Genomic DNA, 17685 nt, shown 5'->3' with positions numbered 1-17685 from the left:
ATTGCCTCCCAGGAATGCTGAGGCCACTCCAGCTGCAATCAGGTGAACGTCTTTTGTAAGTTATCAGCTGTATTCAGATGGAATTATTATTCTCTGAAGCCTATTTACATGCCCCTTGTATTCCCAGGTCAGGTAGGTCACACTCTCGCCTCTGAGTCAGAAGGTTGTGGGTTTAAGCCCTACTCCAGAGACTTGAGCACAAAATCCAGGCCAACACTCCCAATGCCAGTACTGAGGGAGTGCCGCACTGTCAGCGGAGCCGTCTTTCGGATGAGACGTTAAACCGAGGTCCCGTCTGCGCTCTCAGATCCAATGGCACTATTTCGAAGAAGAGCAGGGGAGTTCTCCTGGGTGTCCTGGACAAAATTTATCCCTCAATCAACATCACTAAAAACAGATTATCTAGTCACTTTTTTCATTGCTGTTTGTGGGTCCCAGCGGATTGGAAAACTGCAAACGTAACACCCCTATTCCAGAAGGGAGTGAGACAGAAAGCCGGTAACTATAGACCAGTTAGCCTAACATCTGTCATTGGGAAAATGCTAGAATCCATTATTAAGGAAGTAGTAGCAGGACATTTGGAGACTAATAATACAATCAAGAAGAGTCAACATGATTTTACGAAGGGGAAATCATGTCTGACAAATTTATTAGAGTTCTTTGAGGAAGTAACGGGCAGGGTGGATAAAGGGGAATCAATGGATGCAGTATATTTGGAGTTCCAAAAGGCATTCGATAAGGTGCCACATAAAAGGTTACTGCACAAGATAAGAGCTCATGGTGTTGGGGGTAATATACTGGCATGGATAGAGGATTGGCTGACTAACAGAAATAGAGTCGGGATAAAAGGGTCTTTTTTAAAATGGCAATCTGTAACTAGCGGGGTGCCGCAGGGCTCAGTGCTGGGGCCTCAACTATTTACAATATATATCAATGACTTGGATGAAGGAACAGAGTGTCTTGTGGCCAAGTTTGCTGATGATAGGTGGAAAAGCAAGTTGCGAGGAGGACACAAAGTGTCTGCGAAGGGATATTGACAGGTTAGGCGAATGGGCAAAAATTTGGCAGATGGAATATAATATGGGAAAATGTAAAGTCCATCCACTTTGGGAGGAAAAATAAAAAAGCAGAATATCATTTGAATGGAGAAATACTACAAAATGCTGTGGTACAGAGGGTGTCCTCGTACATGAAACACAAAAAGTCAACATACAGGTGCAGCAGGTAATCCGGAAGGCAAATGGAATATTGGCCTTTATTTCTAGGGGGATGGAGTATAAAAGCAGGGAAATCTCGCTACAACTGTACAGGGTGCTGGTGAGACCACACCTGGAGTACTGCATACAGTTCTGGAGCCCTTATTTAAGGAAGGATATACTTGCATTGGAGGCAGTTCAGAGAAGGTTCACTAGGTTGATTCCAGGTATGGAAGGGTTGTCTTATGAGGAAAGATTGAACAGGTTGGGTCTATACTCATTGGAGTTTAGAAGAATGAGAGGAGATCTTATTGAAACATACAAGATTCTGAGGGGACTCGATAGGGTAGATGCTGAGAGGATGTTACCCCTCATGGGGGAAATCTAAAACTAGGGCGCATAGTCTCAGAATAAGAGGTCGCCCGTTTAAGACAGAAATGAGGAGGAATTTCTTCTCCCAGAGGGTCGTGAATCTTTGGAATTCTTCACCCCAAAAAGCTGTGGAGGCTGAGTCAATGAATACATTCAAGGCTGAGATGGACAAATTTTTGATCAGCAAGGGAGTCAAAGGATATGGGGAAAGGGCAGGAAAGTGGAGTTGAGGTAAAAATCAGATCAGCCATGATCTCATTGAATGGCGGAGCAGGCTCGAGGGGCCGAATGGCCTGCTGCTATCTCTTATGGTCTTATGGTCTATGGATCTTGCTGTACGCAAATTGGCTTCTGCATTTCCTACATTACAACGCTTCAGAAGTACTTCATTGGCTGTAAAGCGCTTTGGCATGTCCTGAGGTCATGAAAGGCGCTGTAGAAACGCAAGTTCTTTTTTCTTTACAACAAATCACTGCACTTCAAAATAATTCTCTTTGGGACATTTTGATTCCTCGCTGTATAAATGTAGGTCTTTTTCTGAAAAGCACCTCCCTCCCAAGCCGTGAATTTGGCAAGTGTCGAATTGTGACCTCAGTGACCTACTTGGTTGCAACTCTCTGAGTGTCACTGAGCTCCCTAAGACTCGCTCACAGCCTCTTTACCCCGATTGTAATCATTGCTCTGTCGTCAATATCACTAATTCATTTCACCTGTAATTGACATTAACTCAGCGGGATCCCAGATCCAAGTCCCTCGGCCCCAGGAAGCTGCTTTGCTTAAACTCTAGAATGTTCTTACAAAGCATCATCACCACTCGAAAGTTACTGAGGCAACATTGGCAGACTGGGGGAATTCATGTCATTACACTGCTCGCACTTTCTATCCCCAGAACTGAAAAGATTCCCTTCCGGTTTTAATCTACAGAAAGCCCAGTCTGTGCTGAGTTCACTGAGGGTTGGTACAATTGACCTCAGTGCTCTGGGTTAGAGAGAGAAAGTAAAATTAGCCTGAGTTCCCACGTCTGATCATTGTCCAATGATCCCTGTTGGAGTGTGAGCATATGTGCACGAGTGTGTGCATGCAAGTGTGAGTAAGAGTGACTGTGCATGAGTGCATATGTGAGTGTGTGTGCATGGGTATGTATGCATAAGAGTGTGAGCACGCGTGAGTGTGTGTGCATGCATGAGCGTGTCAGCTGAGGACAGGATTGAGCTCAGCCACGATGCCCCTCACAATCAAATAACCTGTTAACACTCGTCCAGCGTCACATATGAAAAATGGCCATTTGACTGGTCCTGGGGGGGGGAGGGAGTACCTTCCAGCGGCCAGTAAAGGAAGCAGCGGGGAGAGTCTGCAGCAGAACACACCCACACACTCTCATCCAGCCCAGCAGAAAAAGGGGAGAACATTTTAAAGGTAATAAAATCCAGGAGACTCCACCCAAGGGGAGAAAAAAAGAAAATCACCTTTTATATAAAAAAAATAGCAGCAGCTTCCTCATCCTTTTCGAGTCCTGATTAATGAAAGCACTTTAAAAACAAATCCCCTGGTGGCAGCTGATTATATTAAATAGATGTTAAGAAAGATTACGACACAGTAGAGAGAGATCCATTTGATGATGCTCCTAAGCCGTTTTGGCTTTATAATAGGGTTTAACACACCTTACTGACTGCATGCTGTGGGACTATGATCAGCTAACTTGACTCTCCAGTGACAGGCGGAGAATCGAAACACACAGGTGTTGTGAGCTTCCCTCTCGAACGCAGATGGATATTTCAATGGTTCCTGTCACCACTTACAATGGGACCACTGATGCTTTCAGTGGTCCCCAGTGGCCTCACTTTGCCCCTAAGAGCACCTACATGGCCGTGGCCACTCTGATGGGCACAGTGGTCTTCCTGGCCTCCTTCGTGAATGGCCTGGTTGTCGTAGTGTCGGTCAAGTACAAGAGGCTCCGCTCTCCGCTCAACTACATCCTGGTGAATCTGGCCATTGCTGATCTGATGGTCACTTTCTTTGGCAGCACCATCAGCTTCTCCAACAACGTCAACGGCTACTTCACGCTGGGGGAAACGATGTGTCAGTTCGAAGGCTTCATGGTCTCCCTGACAGGTGGGTGTTCCCGGGCTGTCTCCATTGTTCTGTAGGGTTGTGGTGCTGACAGTCTCCCTCCCGTTCTTTGGAATCCACCTTCTTCAGACTCAGTGAGTAGCTAAGTCGTACACATCAGGTTTGATCCTGGTCTGTGTTAGGAACATTAGGAACAGGAGGAGGCCATTCAGCCCCTCAAGCCTGTTCCGCCATTCAATCAGATTATGGCTGATCTGTATCTCAACTCTATTTACCTTCCTTTGCTCCATGTCCCTTCATACCCTTAACCCAACAAAACTCTATCGATCTCAGTCTTGAAAGCTCCAATTGACCCCCAGCATCCACAGCCTTTTGGGGGAGAGAGTTCCAGATTTCCTCTGCCCTTTATGTAAAAAGGTGTTTCCTGATTCCACTCCTGAACGGCCTGGCTCTAATTTTAAGGTTCTGCCCCCTTGTTCTGGACTCCCCCCACCAGAGGAAATAGTTTCTCTCTATCTACCCTATCGAATCCTTTTAACATTTTAAACACCTCCATCAGATCACCCCTCAATCTTCTAAACACAAGGGAATACAAGCCAAGTTTATGCAACCAGTCCTCGTAATTTAACCCTCTAAGCCCCGGTATCATTTCTGGTGAATCTGCACCCTCTCCAAGGCCAATATATCCTTCCTGAGGTGCGGTGCCCAGAACTGAACCCAGTCTCCAGATGGGGTCTAGAGCTTCATATAAACTGTCACATCACTTCCACCCCATTGTATTCCAGCCCCCTTGAGATAAAGGCCAACATTCCATTAACCTTTTTGATTACTCTTTCTACCTGTAGAACCATAGAAAAGATATAGCACAAAAGGGGGCCATTCGGCCCATTGTGTCCACGCCGGCTCGAAGAACAACCAGGTTTCCATTCTAAACACACCTTCCAGCACCCGGTCCGTAGCCCTGCAGCTTACAGCACTTTAGGTGCAGGTCCAGGTACTTTTTAAAAGAGTTGAGGGTCCCTGCCTCAACCACCAATTCGGGCAGCGAATTCCATACACCCAACACCCTCTGGGTAAAAATGTTTTTCCTCATGTCCCCTCTAATCCTTCCGCCAATCAGCTTAAATCTATGTCCTCTAGTTCTTGAACTCTCCGCTAGGGGACATAGGTACTTCCTGTCTACTCTATCCGGGCCCCTCATAATTTTGTACACTGCGCACTAGTTTTTTTGATGATTTGTTTACTCGGATTCCCAAGTTAGCCGATCTCATCCTGGGCAGCTGCACTGCTGCAGTGATTGGCCTCAGTGGCCATGGGTTAGAGAAGGGACAATCAGCCAGGGTTCCTGCCCCCTGTTCGCTATTCAGTGACTCCCTCATACGGGAAGTCCACAAGGAAGGATATCGGGTGAGGATGGGGCTGGGTTTTGGCCACGGTGCTATTGTTATTCATGTCAATAAATGGCTCCTTGGGTGGAGGGCGTCTGGTGGACCCACTGAGTGATCAAAACCTTCAGGAGACAAGTGGAGAAAATTAGCATGGGGGGAAATAAAAAAAAAATCAAGGCCCATCAGTGAACTGTTTCCACTGGCAGGAGGGTCGAGAACCAGAGGACGAAGATTTAAGATAATTGGCAAAAAAATCCAAGGTGGAGACGAGGAGAAATTTTTTTTACACAGCGAGTTGTTCTGATCTGGAATTCACTGCCTGAAAGGGCGGTGGAAGCAGATTCAATAATAACTTTCAAAAGGGAATTGGATAAATACTTGAAAAGTATTGATGGAGTCAAAGGATCTGGGGAACAGGCGGGAAAGTGGAGTTGAGGCTAGAATCAGATCAGCCATGATCTCATTGAATGACGGAACAGGCTCAAAGGGCCAAATGGCCTACTCCTGCTCCTATCTCTTGTGTTATTAGGAAAAAGAAAAATTTGCAGGGCTATGGGGAAAGAACAGGGGAGTGGGAATAATTGGATAGCCCTTTCAAAGAGCTGGCACAGGGACGATGGGCTGAATGGCCTCCTCCTGTTCTGTCCTTCTGTGAATCTCCAGGTTGGCAGGAAGAGTCGGCCGGGCTCTGCTCGCTCCCTGGCAAGGGGTTGGTTTTCAGACCGGCACCGACTAGTTTGGAGGGTCAGGGTGACCGTCCCTCCAGCCCGTTCCCTCGGGGCGCACAGAAAGAGCCCGCGGGAAAGACGGGAGGAAAACAGAAAAGGGGGAGAGAACCTGAGTTGTCTCGTGTGTGTGTGTCCTTCCTGAATAGGTATCGTGGGGCTGTGGTCCCTGGCGATCCTGGCCTTCGAGCGATACATCGTCATTTGCAAACCGATGGGGGACTTCCGCTTCCAGCAAAGACACGCGGTGTGGGGCTGCCTCTTCACCTGGATCTGGTCCTTCGCCTGGACCGTGCCACCTCTCTGTGGCTGGAGCAGCTACGTACCCGAGGGTAAGGCGATAAGTGAGGCCGGGTTAGCTGACGCTGGTCCTGTAACTCCCTAGAACACGAATCCCCGAATCATTTCTGTAGCCGGCCAGGTCACGAGACTCTCGCGATGTGACGTCCCCCTCCCCCCGACAAAAGTGTCTGTGAATCCCCCCCCGTTCCCTTTTCCTTTTGGCTCAGTGGGTCGCACTCTCGCCTCTGAGTCAGAAGGTCGTGGGTTCGAGCCCCGCTCCAGAGACTTGAGCTCATAATCCAGGCCGGCACTCAGTGCAGTACTGAGGGAGTGCTGCACTGTCGGAGGTGCCGTCTTTCGGATGAGACGTTAAGCCGAGACCCCGTCTGTCCTCTCAGGTCGACGTAAAAGATCCCATGGCCACTATTGGAAGAAGAGCAGGGGGAGTTCTCCCCAGTGACCTGGCCAATATTTATCCCTCAATCAACTTCACTAAAAACAGATGATCTGCTCTTTATTACATTGCTGTTTGTGGGATCTTGCTGTGCGCAAATTGTTGGGTGTGTTATTCACCCTCCCCTTGGTGAAATGCCAACCTTCTGCTCACTCTTCCCATTCTCCCCTCTCCCCCAAGATGGTTGGACTGAGATCAGAAAGTTTGTATGCTTGGTAAACTGCCATGTGTACTCGCTCTGTGTACTCGCTCTATGCTGTTGCTCTCTGGGCTCGCACTGCGCACTTGTAGTGTGCGCGTGCAGCGTGGGCCCGCACTGTGCAGTGTGTAGCGTGTAGCGTGGGCCCGCAATGTGTAGCGTGTAGTGTGGGCCCGCACTGTGCACTCGCACAGTCTGCCTGCGGGACTCCCCGAATGTTGCAGTTTGGTTATTAAGGACAATCTCTTTCTCGGGCACTAGGTTTGCGAACATCTTGTGGACCGAACTGGTACACGGGCGGAACCAACAACAATTCTTACGTGGTAGCACTCTTCATAACCTGCTTCATGATGCCCCTCAGTTTGATCATCTTCTCCTACGTCAGTCTGCTGGTGGTTCTCAGAGCTGTGAGTATCGAAGAATCTCTCTGCTCCAATTTTCTACCCTCCTCTCCAGGAGGTCCTGGCTCGTTCTGCGGTTCCGTCCTCCGTGGCCATCACCAGCCCTCCTGTACCTAACTTGCGAACCTTAAGAGTGAGTGTTGGCAAGCTGCTCAACTATGCACAGTGCGAGCCCACAGCACCTTTTGCCAGGGGTGTTGGAAGGTCATCAGCAGTCGGAGCCCTGGCTGGCTTTGATTCCTCCTCCCCAGCCCAGGGTCACCGCCACCAACTGTAAAGAACCAAACGACACAGTGCAAAAACTGCGCTGGCTTTTGGCACCGAATTGACAATTTCAATCTGAGTCCGGTCCTGGATCTGCAAACCCAGAGATCGGGAGTTCAAATCCCACCACGGCAAGTTAAGAATTTAGAATCGTAGAATCATACAGCACAGAAGGAGGCCCATCGAGCCTGTGACAGCTCTTTGAATGATCTGTTCAATTTAGTCCCACTCCCCAGCTTTTTCCCCATAACCCACCAAATTAATCCTCTTCAAGTACATGTCCAATTGCCTTTTGAAAGTCCCCATGGAATCTGCTTCCACCACCATTTCAGGGAGTGCGTTCCAGATTTTAACAACCCTCTGTGTGAAAAATTTCTCCTCATTTTCCCCTCTGGTTCTTTTGCCAATTATTTTAAATCTATGACCTCTGGTTACTGACCCACAAATTTTTGGACTCCAAGGGAATCAAGGGATATGGGGATCGGGCGGGAAAGTGGAGTTGAGGTCGAAGATCAGCCATGATCTGATTGAATGGCGGAGCAGGCTCGAGGGGCCGTATGGTCTACTCCTACTCCGATTTCTTATGTTGCCAGAGGAAAGTTTCTCCCTATTTGCTCTAACAAAACCCCCTCGTTATTTTGAACACCTCTATCAGGTCTCCCCTTAACCTTCTCCGCTCTGAGGAGAACAACCCCAGCTTCTCCAATCTCTCCACGTAACTGAAGTCCCTCATCCCTGGTATCATCCTGGTAAATCTCCTCTGCACCCTCTCCAAGGCCTTGACATCCTTCCCAAAGTGTGGTGCCCAGAATTGAACACAATACTCCAGCTGAGGTGATTTGTAAAGATTTAGCATGACTTCCTTTTTTGTATTCAATGCCCCTATTTACAAACCCAAGTTTCCCTCACGCTTCCTTCACCATCTTATCAACTTGTCCCGCCACCTTCAAAAAATTTGAATTAGTTAAATCTGGTTATTTGTGGGCTTGCACCGAATAACCACGGAAGTTGCCAGATTGTCATTAAAAACCCAATGTCCTTCAGGTGAAGGGAACCTCTCACCCCCTACTCGGTCTGGCCTACACATGACTCCAGACCCACACTATGCTGTTGTCTCTTCATGCACACAGAAGAATTAGGAACGGGCAATGAGTGCGACCTTGTCAGCATCACACCCACATCCCAAGGAAAAATAAAAAGTACACGGACGGCTGGTGTAGGAAATAGAAAATGTCACAGTGGTGCAGCCGGTCAGATCTGAGATACATCTTTGGAGCAGTGTAGAAAGATCTTTAATCTGAACCTAACCCGTGCTGTACCTGCCCTGGGAGTGTTTGATGGGACAGTGTAGGGGGAGCTTTACTCTGTATCTAACCCTGTACCTGCCCTGGGAGTGTTTGATGGGACAGTGTAGAGGGAGCTTTACTCTGTATCCAACCCTGTACCTGCCCTGGGAGTGTTTGATGGGACAGTGTAGGGGGAGCTTTACTCTGTATCTAACCCTGTACCTGCCCTGGGAGTGTTTGATGGGACAGGGTAGAGGGAGCTTTACTCTGTATCTAACCCTGTACCTGCCCTGGGAGTGTTTGATGGGACAGTGTAGAGGGAGCTTTACTCTGTATCTAACCCTGTACCTGCTCTGGGAGTGTTTGATGGGACAGTGTAGAGGGAGCTTTACTCTGTATCTAACCCTGTACCTGCTCTGGGAGTGTTTGATGGGACAGTGTAGAGGGAGCTTTACTCTGTATCTAACCCTGTACCTGCTCTGGGAGTGTTTGATGGGACAGTGTAGAGGGAGCTTTACTCTGTATCTAACCCTGTACCTGCTCTGGGAGTGTTTGATGGGACAGTGTAGAGGGAGCTTTACTCTGTATCTAACCCTGTACCTGCTCTGGGAGTGTTTGATGGGACAGTGTTCCACCCCCTAGCGCTGATATCCCTCACCTTGATGAGCACCATATTCTTTAAGGAGACCCCAGGAGATGTAAATGAGCTGTACCTTCCCTCCGCAGGTTGCTCAGCAACAGAAAGAGTGCCAGACAACCCAGCGTGCGGAGCGAGAGGTGACACGCATGGTCGTTGCAATGGTGATGGCTTTTCTGATCTGCTGGCTCCCTTATGCTACCTTTGCCATGGTCGTTGCTGTGAACAAGGACATCGTGATTCACCCCATCTTAGCATCAATGCCCTCCTATTTCTCAAAGACTGCCACGGTCTACAACCCCGTTATCTATGTCTTCATGAACAAACAGGTATGGCCAATTCTCCCGCCTATATTCGGGTTGTCAACTCTGATGGGATGTATTCCTGGAGGTTTCGTCACATGACCTCTCACCTCCGCCAGACACGTCCGTCCTCGCAGTGCCCCGCCTTCCCCTGCTGATTCGTTACCCAAGTGGACGATTATTGGCTGTCAATCAAACAGCCATTCTTTTCCCATCTCCAATATTTTTACAACTAATCAACTAAAATTTTCAAAGAAAATGAACACATGTTTTTTTGTTCAATGCCCCAGTGATCTTTCTCCCGGGTTGCTGCTCGCAGCAGTGTTCAGGAGATTAATTTTTTTAACTCCTAGAGACTCCAGGCCAATCCTGGAGAGTTGGCAACCCCAATTGTAAAATTGTTCCCTTTTCCAAAATCCTGGGGAACTTCCCCAAAGTCGCGAGAGTGTTATGAAAACAGGCCTCTCAGGGCTGCGACCGTCCCGTGATGTGTCTTCCCATCATCGGAACATAGGAACAGGAGGAGGCCATTCAGCCCCTCGAGCCTGTTCCGCCATTCAATGAGACCATGGTTGATCTGTGTCCTAACTCCATCTACCCTCGGCTCCATATCCCTTAATGCCCTCGGCTAGCAAAAATCTATCGATCTCAGATTTAAAATTATGAATTGAGCTAGCACCTACTGCTTTTTGCGGGAGAGAGTTCCACACTTCTACCACCCTTTGTGTGAAGAAGTGTTTCCCAACTTCTCTCCTCAATGGCCTGGCTCTGAGTTTAAGGTTATGTTCTCTTGTCCTAGACTCCCCCACCAGCAGAAAAAGTTTCTCTCTAACTATCCTATCAATTCCTTTCAAAATCCTAAAAACCTCAATCAAGTCTCCCCTCAACCTTCCATATTCCAGGGAATACAAACCTGGTTTATGTAATCTCTCCTCATAATCTAACCCTTGGTGCCCTGGTAGCCAGTCATTTGAGTGACTCAGTTCTCTGCCGCCTGGGCGTGTGTGACTTCAAGGCAGCAACAGGGACGTTGGATGAAGTTAGTCTTTTCCTGGACAGTCCCGCTCCCTGACTCCATCACTCAATTGGCACCTGGAATCGGCCCCCGGCTGCCGCCTGGTGGCCTGGGTGAGGGGAGCAAACTGGGGAAAACACGGAGTGGGAGTAAAGCTCAGCACCTAAAAATCAGACTATCCGGTCATTATCCCACTGCTGTTTGTGGGATCTTGCTGTGCGCAAATTGGCTGCCGCGTTTCTTGCATTACACCAGCGACTACACTTGAAGAGTACTTCATTGGTTGTAAAGCACTTTGGGACGTCCTGAGGGTGTGAAATGCTCTCTATAAATGCAAGTCTTTCTTTCTTTCTCCCTGACTTTAAATAACTTCTCCATTTCTCTTCTGCCCTGCCCTCCGCCCAGTTCCGGAACTGCTTGCTGACCACAGTGTGCTGCCAGCGCAATCCGTTTGCCGGGGATGAAGAGGCCGTCTCCAGCACGACCGCCGGGAGTCACACCGAGGCCACCGTCGTTTCTGAGGGAGGAGGCAACAAAGTCTCACCGGCCTGAACCCCCCCCCCCTCGAGTTACGGCACCGGCGTCCGGCCGGACCCCAAGGGAAGGGACTCTGGTCAATGGCCCCTGAATTCCCACCGTGATATCTGTCCCCACAGGTTTCACTTCGGCTCTCAGCAACAAGCTCCTTTGTCTTCTTTACAAGGACCCATTGAACAGGATTTACAAAGCTCAGTTTAAACAGCATGCCCCGGGGACCAGTCGCTGCAGCTCCCAGCACCAGCTCACTGCCACAGTCCCTGTTAAGAGCCACATTCACTGCTGGAACAACTCTGTTAACTTGTAATTTATTGCTTGCCCCCACTCACCATATCAAAAAGATCCGATTCCAGCCGACCTCCCTCTCCCTCCAATTCTGTACGATTTGCAGCTCGAGGGCTGCTGTTGGTGTCCCCGTCCATCCCCTTCCCTCCCAAAGCCCCCCCCCCCCTCGCCCTCCAGCTCATAATCCTACACTTCAGATCTCACTCCACACCATAACTGGGAAAATCCCATGAGCAAGATTCCGAATATGGACACATCTGAACAGGAGAGTGGGATTAGACTGGGTGGGATATTAAAGGGTACGGGGAGTGAGGAGAGTGGGAATAGATTGGGTGGGATATTAATGGGTATGGGGAGTGAGCAGGAGAGTGGGAATAGATTGGGTGGGATATTAAAGGGTACGGGGAGTGAGGTGAGTGGGAATAGATTGGGTGGGATATTAAAGGGTACGGGGAGTGAGGAGAGTGGGAATAGATTGGGTGGGATATTAATGGGTATGGGGAGTGAGCAGGAGAGTGGGAATAGATTGGGTGGGATATTAAAGGGTACGGGGAGTGAGGTGAGTGGGAATAGATTGGGTGGGATATTAATGGGTATGGGGAGTGAGCAGGAGAGTGGGAATAGATTGGGTGGGATATTAAAGGGTACGGGGAGTGAGGTGAGTGGGAATAGATTGGGTAGGATATTAATGGGTATGGGGAGTGAGGAGAGTGGGAATAGATTGGGTGGGATATTAAAGGGTACGGGAAGTGAGGAGAGTGGGAATAGATTGGGTGGGATATTAAAGGGTACGGGAAGTGAGGAGAGTGGGATTAGATTGGGTGGGATATTAAAGGGTACGGGAAGTGAGGAGAGTGGGATTAGATGGGGTGGGATATTAAAGGGTACGAAGAGTGAGCAGGAGAGTGGGATTAGATTGGGTGGGATATTAATGGGTACGGAGAGTGAGCAGGAGAGTGGGATTAGATTGGGTGGGATATTAATGGGCATGGGGAGTGAGCAGGAGAGTGGGATTAGATTGGGTGGGATATTAAAGGGTACGGGAAGTGAGCAGGAGAGTGGGATTAGACTGGGTGGGATATTAATGGGTACGGAGAGTGAGCAGGAGAGTGGGATTAGATTGGGTGGGATATTAAAGGGTATGGGGAGTGAGCAGGAGAGTGGGAATAGATTGGGTGGGATATTAATAGGTATGGGGAGTGAGCAGGAGAGTGGGATTAGATTGGGTGGGATATTAAAGGGTACGGGGAGTGAGGAGAGTGGGAATAGTTTGGGTGGGATATTAATGGGTATGGGGAGTGAGGAGAGTGGGAATAGATTGGGTGGGATATTAAAGGGTACGGGGAGTGAGCAGGAGAGTGGGAATAGATTGGGTGGGATATTAATAGATATGGGGAGTGAGCAGGAGAGTGGGATTAGATTGGGTGGGATATTAAAGGGTACAGGGAGTGAGGTGGAGAGTGGTATTAGATTGGGTGGGATATTAAAGGGTACGGGGAGTGAGGAGAGTGGGATTAGATTGGGTGGGATATTAAAGGGTACGGGGAGTGAGGAGAGTGGGATTAGATTGGGTGGGATATTAAAGGGTACGGGGAGTGAGGAGAGTGGGATTAGATTGGGTGGGATATTTAAGGGTACGGGGAGTGAGGAGAGTGGGATTAGATTGGGTGGGATATTAATGGGTACGGGGAGTGAGGAGAGTGGGATTAGACTGGGTGGGATATTAAAGGGTACGGGGAGTGAGGTGGAGAGTGGGATTAGATTGGGTGGGATATTAATGGGTATGGGGAGTGAGGTGGAGAGTGGGATTAGATTGGGTGGGATATTAAAGGGTACGGGAAGTGAGGAGAGTGGGATTAGACTGGGCGGGATATTAAAGGGTACGGGGAGTGAGGTGGAGAGTGGGATTAGATTGGGTGGGATATTAAAGGGTATGGGGAGTGAGGTGGAGAGTGGGATTAGATTTGGTGGGATATTAAAGGGTACGGGAAGTGAGAGGGAGTGTGGGATTAGATTGGGTGGGATATTGAAGGGTACGGGGAGTGAGGAGGAGAGTGGGATTAGATTGGGTGGGATATTAAAGGGTACGGGGAGTGAGGAGAGTGGGATTAGATTGGGTGGGATATTAATGGGTACGGGGAGTGAGGTGGAGAGTGGGATTAGACTGGGTGGGATATTAAAGGGTACGGGGAGTGAGGAGAGTGGGATTAGATTGGGTGGGATATTAATGGGTACGGGGAGTGAGGTGGAGAGTGGGATTAGATTGGGTGGGATATTAATGGGTACGGGGAGTGAGGTGGAGAGTGGGATTAGATTGGGTGGGATATTAATGGGTACGGGGAGTGAGGTGGAGAGTGGGATTAGATTGGGTGGGATATTAAAGGGTACAGGGAGTGAGGGAGAGAGTGGGATTAGATTGGGTGGGATATTAAAGGGTACGGGGAGTGGGGGGGAGAGTGGGATTAGATTGGGTGGGATATTAAAGGGTACGGGGAGTGAGGAGAGTGGGATTGGATTGGGTGGGATATTGAAGGGTACGGGGAGTGAGGAGAGTGGGATTAGACTGGGTGGGATATTGAAGGGTACGGGGAGTGAGGAGAGTGGGATTAGATTGGGTGGGATATTGAAGGGTACGGGGAGTGAGGAGGAGAGTGGGATTAGATTGGGTGGGATATTAAAGGGTACAGGGAGTGAGGAGAGTGGGATTGGATTGGGTGGGATATTGAAGGGTACGGGGAGTGAGGAGAGTGGGATTAGACTGGGTGGGATATTGAAGGGTACGGGGAGTGAGGAGGAGAGTGGGATTAGACTGGGTGGGATATTAATGGGTACGGGGAGTGAGGTGGAGAGTGGGATTAGACTGGGTGGGATATTAAAGGGTACGGGGAGTGAGGAGAGTGGGATTAGATTGGGTGGGATATTGAAGGGTACGGGGAGTGAGGAGGAGAGTGGGATTAGACTGGGTGGGATATTAATGGGTACGGGGAGTGAGGTGGAGAGTGGGATTAGACTGGGTGGGATATTAAAGGGTACGGGGAGTGAGGAGAGTGGGATTAGATTGGGTGGGATATTAATGGGTACGGGGAGTGAGGAGAGTGGGATTGGACTGGTGGGATATTAAAGGGTACGGGGAGTGATGAGAGTGGGATTAGATTGGGTGGGATATTTAAGGGTATGGGGAGTGAGGTGGAGAGTGGGATTAGATTGGGTGGGATATTAAAGGGTACGGGGAGTGAGGTGGAGAGTGGGATTAGATTGGGTGGGATATTAATGGGTACGGGGAGTGAGGAGAGTGGGATTGGACTGGTGGGATATTAAAGGGTACGGGGAGTGATGAGAGTGGGATTAGATTGGGTGGGATATTTAAGGGTATGGGGAGTGAGCAGGAGAGTGGGATTAGATTGGGTGGGATATTAAAGGGTACGGGGAGTGAGCAGGAGAGTGGGATTAGATTGGGTGGGATATTAAAGGGTACGGGGAGTGAGCAGGAGAGTGGGATTAGATTGGGTGGGATATTAAAGGGTACGGGGAGTGAGCAGGAGAGTGGAGAACACCGCCACAGGCTCAATGGGCCGAGTGGCCTGTCTCTGTGCTGGACGGCCCTGTGAACTACATTTCATTATTGAGCCATTTCCCAACACATTCAGCATCATTAATCTTTGTCAATTATAATTTGAAATCTGAATTGTTTTGAAGACCGTCCTATTTAGTCTTTCTGTGTTTCTCTTACCAGACTGTACATTCTGTGACTGACTCAGTGTAAAGCCTGATTCCTGTACACGGCCCAGTCTTTGTGTTCGAAGCTGTTACAGTAAACTGTACCTGGGAATGAATGGGGCTGCTATGGTCCTTTACTCCTCTGTCACTTCTTATTTCTCCAGCATGAAATGTACCTCCGTGTGTCTGAAACCTTTTCGGTTGCCAGAGTCAATTGCACAGTAGTTTCAACGGGGGCCCTGTGCTCAAAGTTTTGACTCTGTCATTTACAGAGATTGACAGTGTCAATGTTTAGGTGTAAACAATTTTACAACACCAAGTTATAGTCCAGCAATTTTATTTTAAATTCACAAGCTTTCGGAGGCTACCTCCTTCGTCAGGTGAACGATGTGAAACATCGTTCACCTGACGAAGGAGGTAACCTCCGAAAGCTTGTGAATTTAAAATAAAATTGCTGGACTATAACTTGGTGTTGTAACAATGTTTTGGTGGACAGCTGGATGTGGAACTGAGCAGAGACCCCTAGGTCAAATCCCTCCCACATTTGTTTCAGCTGATCTCAGCCTGAGTGGCTCTAAGGATGCTTCCTAGGCCTCGGAGACCTAAGGCTGGCGAGCAGGAAAGTCAGCCAGGGTTCCTGCTCCCGATTGCTGGCCACTGACTGCTGGTGTGTGTGTGTGTGTGTGTGTGTGTGGATGAGGACAGATTGGTCATGTCTGTGACGTTGCCCCACTATAGAACATCCCGGCTACCACTCACTGTAGGAATATAGGAACAGGAGGAGGCCATTCAGCCCCTCGAGCCTGTTCCGCCATTCAATGAGATCACGGCTGATATGTATCTTAACTCCATCTACCCACCTTGGTTCTGTAACCCTAACCGAGCAAACATCTATCCATCTCAGTTTTGATATTTTCAATTGACCCCCAGCCTCAACAGCTTTTTGGGGGAGAGAGTTCCAGATTTCCACTCCCCTCTGTGTGAAGAAGTGCTTCCTGACATCACCCCTGAACGGCCTGACTCTAATTTTAAGGTTCTGCCCCCTTGTTCTGGACTCCCCCCACCAGAGGAAATAGTTTTTCTCTCTACTCTATCAACTGTCCAGGATCACCCAGTGAGGTGTGGGAAGGCGACCTGAACCTACCCAGCCTTCAGGAAGGGGATGAGAAATGTGGTGTCAGCCGTGGCCTGGTGGTTTCACTCTCGGCTCTGAGTCAGAACATTGTGGGTTCAAGTTCCACTCCAGTGACATGAGCACAAGATCTCGGCTGACACTCCCAGTGCAGTGCTGAGGGAGTGCTGCATTGCCGGAGATGTAGTCGTTGAACCAAGTGTGCCCTCTCAGGTGGACGTAAAAGATCCCAGATCTATAACAAAAATCTAGTGTGATGTGTGAAAATTTCGATTATTCCCCGGTGTCCACAGCTTTCGGGGGACAGAATATTCCAGACTTCCACTACCCTCTGTGTGAAAAAGTGCTTCCTAATTTCACTCCTGAATGGTCTAGCTTTAATTTTACGCTCCAGTCCAGTACTGAGGGAGTGCTGCACTGTCGGAGGTGCCGTCTTTTGGATGTGGCATTAAACCGAAGCCCCATCTGCCCTATCAGGCGGTCATAAATCATCCCATGGCGCCATTCGAAGAATCGCAGGGAAGTTCTCTCCGGTTTCCTGGCTAATGTTTATCGCTCAACCAACATCACTGAAACAGATTACCTGGAGATTTATCTCATTGCTGTTTGTGGGATCCTGCTGTGCACAAATTGGCTACTACATTTCCTACATTATAACAGTGACTACACTTCAAAAATACTTCACTGGCTGTGAAGCGGTTGGGACGTCCTGAGGTTGTGAAAGGTGCTGTAGAAATGCAAGTTCTTTTTACACTGGATTGATGGAGCGAGTGAGTGGAGTTGGTGCTGTGGGTTTGTGGGCATGCATTTCCCCAACCGCGTGCTCCTGCCATGGATCTGTCCTCCTCTCTGACCCAGTCCAAAACCTGGAAAAGCCTCTACTGTTCCCCTTCCCGCCTTTTATGGTTGAATTTGCATTGGATGCAAGATATCCAGCAAAGGGCCAGCCCAGTCTGAGTTTAGACTCCCCGACGATCATAGAATCATAGAGTGGTTACAGCACAGAAGGAGGCCATTCAGCCCATCGAGCTTTTGCCGGCTCTTTGTAAGAGCAATCCAGTTAATCCCATTCCCCCGCTCTTTCCCCGTGGCCCTGAAATTTTTTTTGCTTCAAGTATTTATCCAATTCCTTTTTGAAAGCTACGATTGAATCTGCTTCCACCGCCCTTTCAGGCAGCGCATTCCAGATCATAACAACTCGCTGCGTAAAAAACTTTTTCCTCATGTCGCCTCTGGATCTTTTGCCAATCACCTTAAACCTGTGTCCTCTGGTTCTGCACCCTTCCGCCAATGGGAACAGTTACTCTTCATTTACTTTATTTAAACCCATCATAGAATAGAATCATAGAAGTTTACAACATGGAAACAGGCTCTTCAGCCCAACATGTCCATGTCGCCCAGTTTATACCACTAAGCTAGTCCC

The 17685-nt window shown here is 48.9% G+C and overlaps 1 protein-coding gene across 1 annotated transcript; it reads left to right on the top strand.

The window, feature by feature from the left end:
* The first annotated feature begins 3415 nt into the window (after positions 1-3415).
* On the top strand, positions 3416-11143 carry LOC137345072 (pinopsin-like). The gene is made up of 5 exons (XM_068008510.1): positions 3416-3680; positions 5901-6083; positions 6948-7093; positions 9364-9603; positions 10997-11143. The coding sequence occupies exons 1-5, from the start codon at positions 3431-3433 to the stop codon at positions 11141-11143; spliced, it is 966 nt and encodes a 321-aa protein (XP_067864611.1). The 5' UTR covers positions 3416-3430.
* The last annotated feature ends 6542 nt before the right edge of the window (positions 11144-17685 follow it).

This window comes from Heptranchias perlo, chromosome 28 (genome assembly GCF_035084215.1).
Source record: "Heptranchias perlo isolate sHepPer1 chromosome 28, sHepPer1.hap1, whole genome shotgun sequence".
In the NCBI taxonomy this organism is placed as follows: Eukaryota; Metazoa; Chordata; class Chondrichthyes; order Hexanchiformes; family Hexanchidae; genus Heptranchias; species Heptranchias perlo.
Note: the sequence above shows the minus strand (reverse complement) of the source record. Positions and strands in the feature narration are given on the sequence as shown.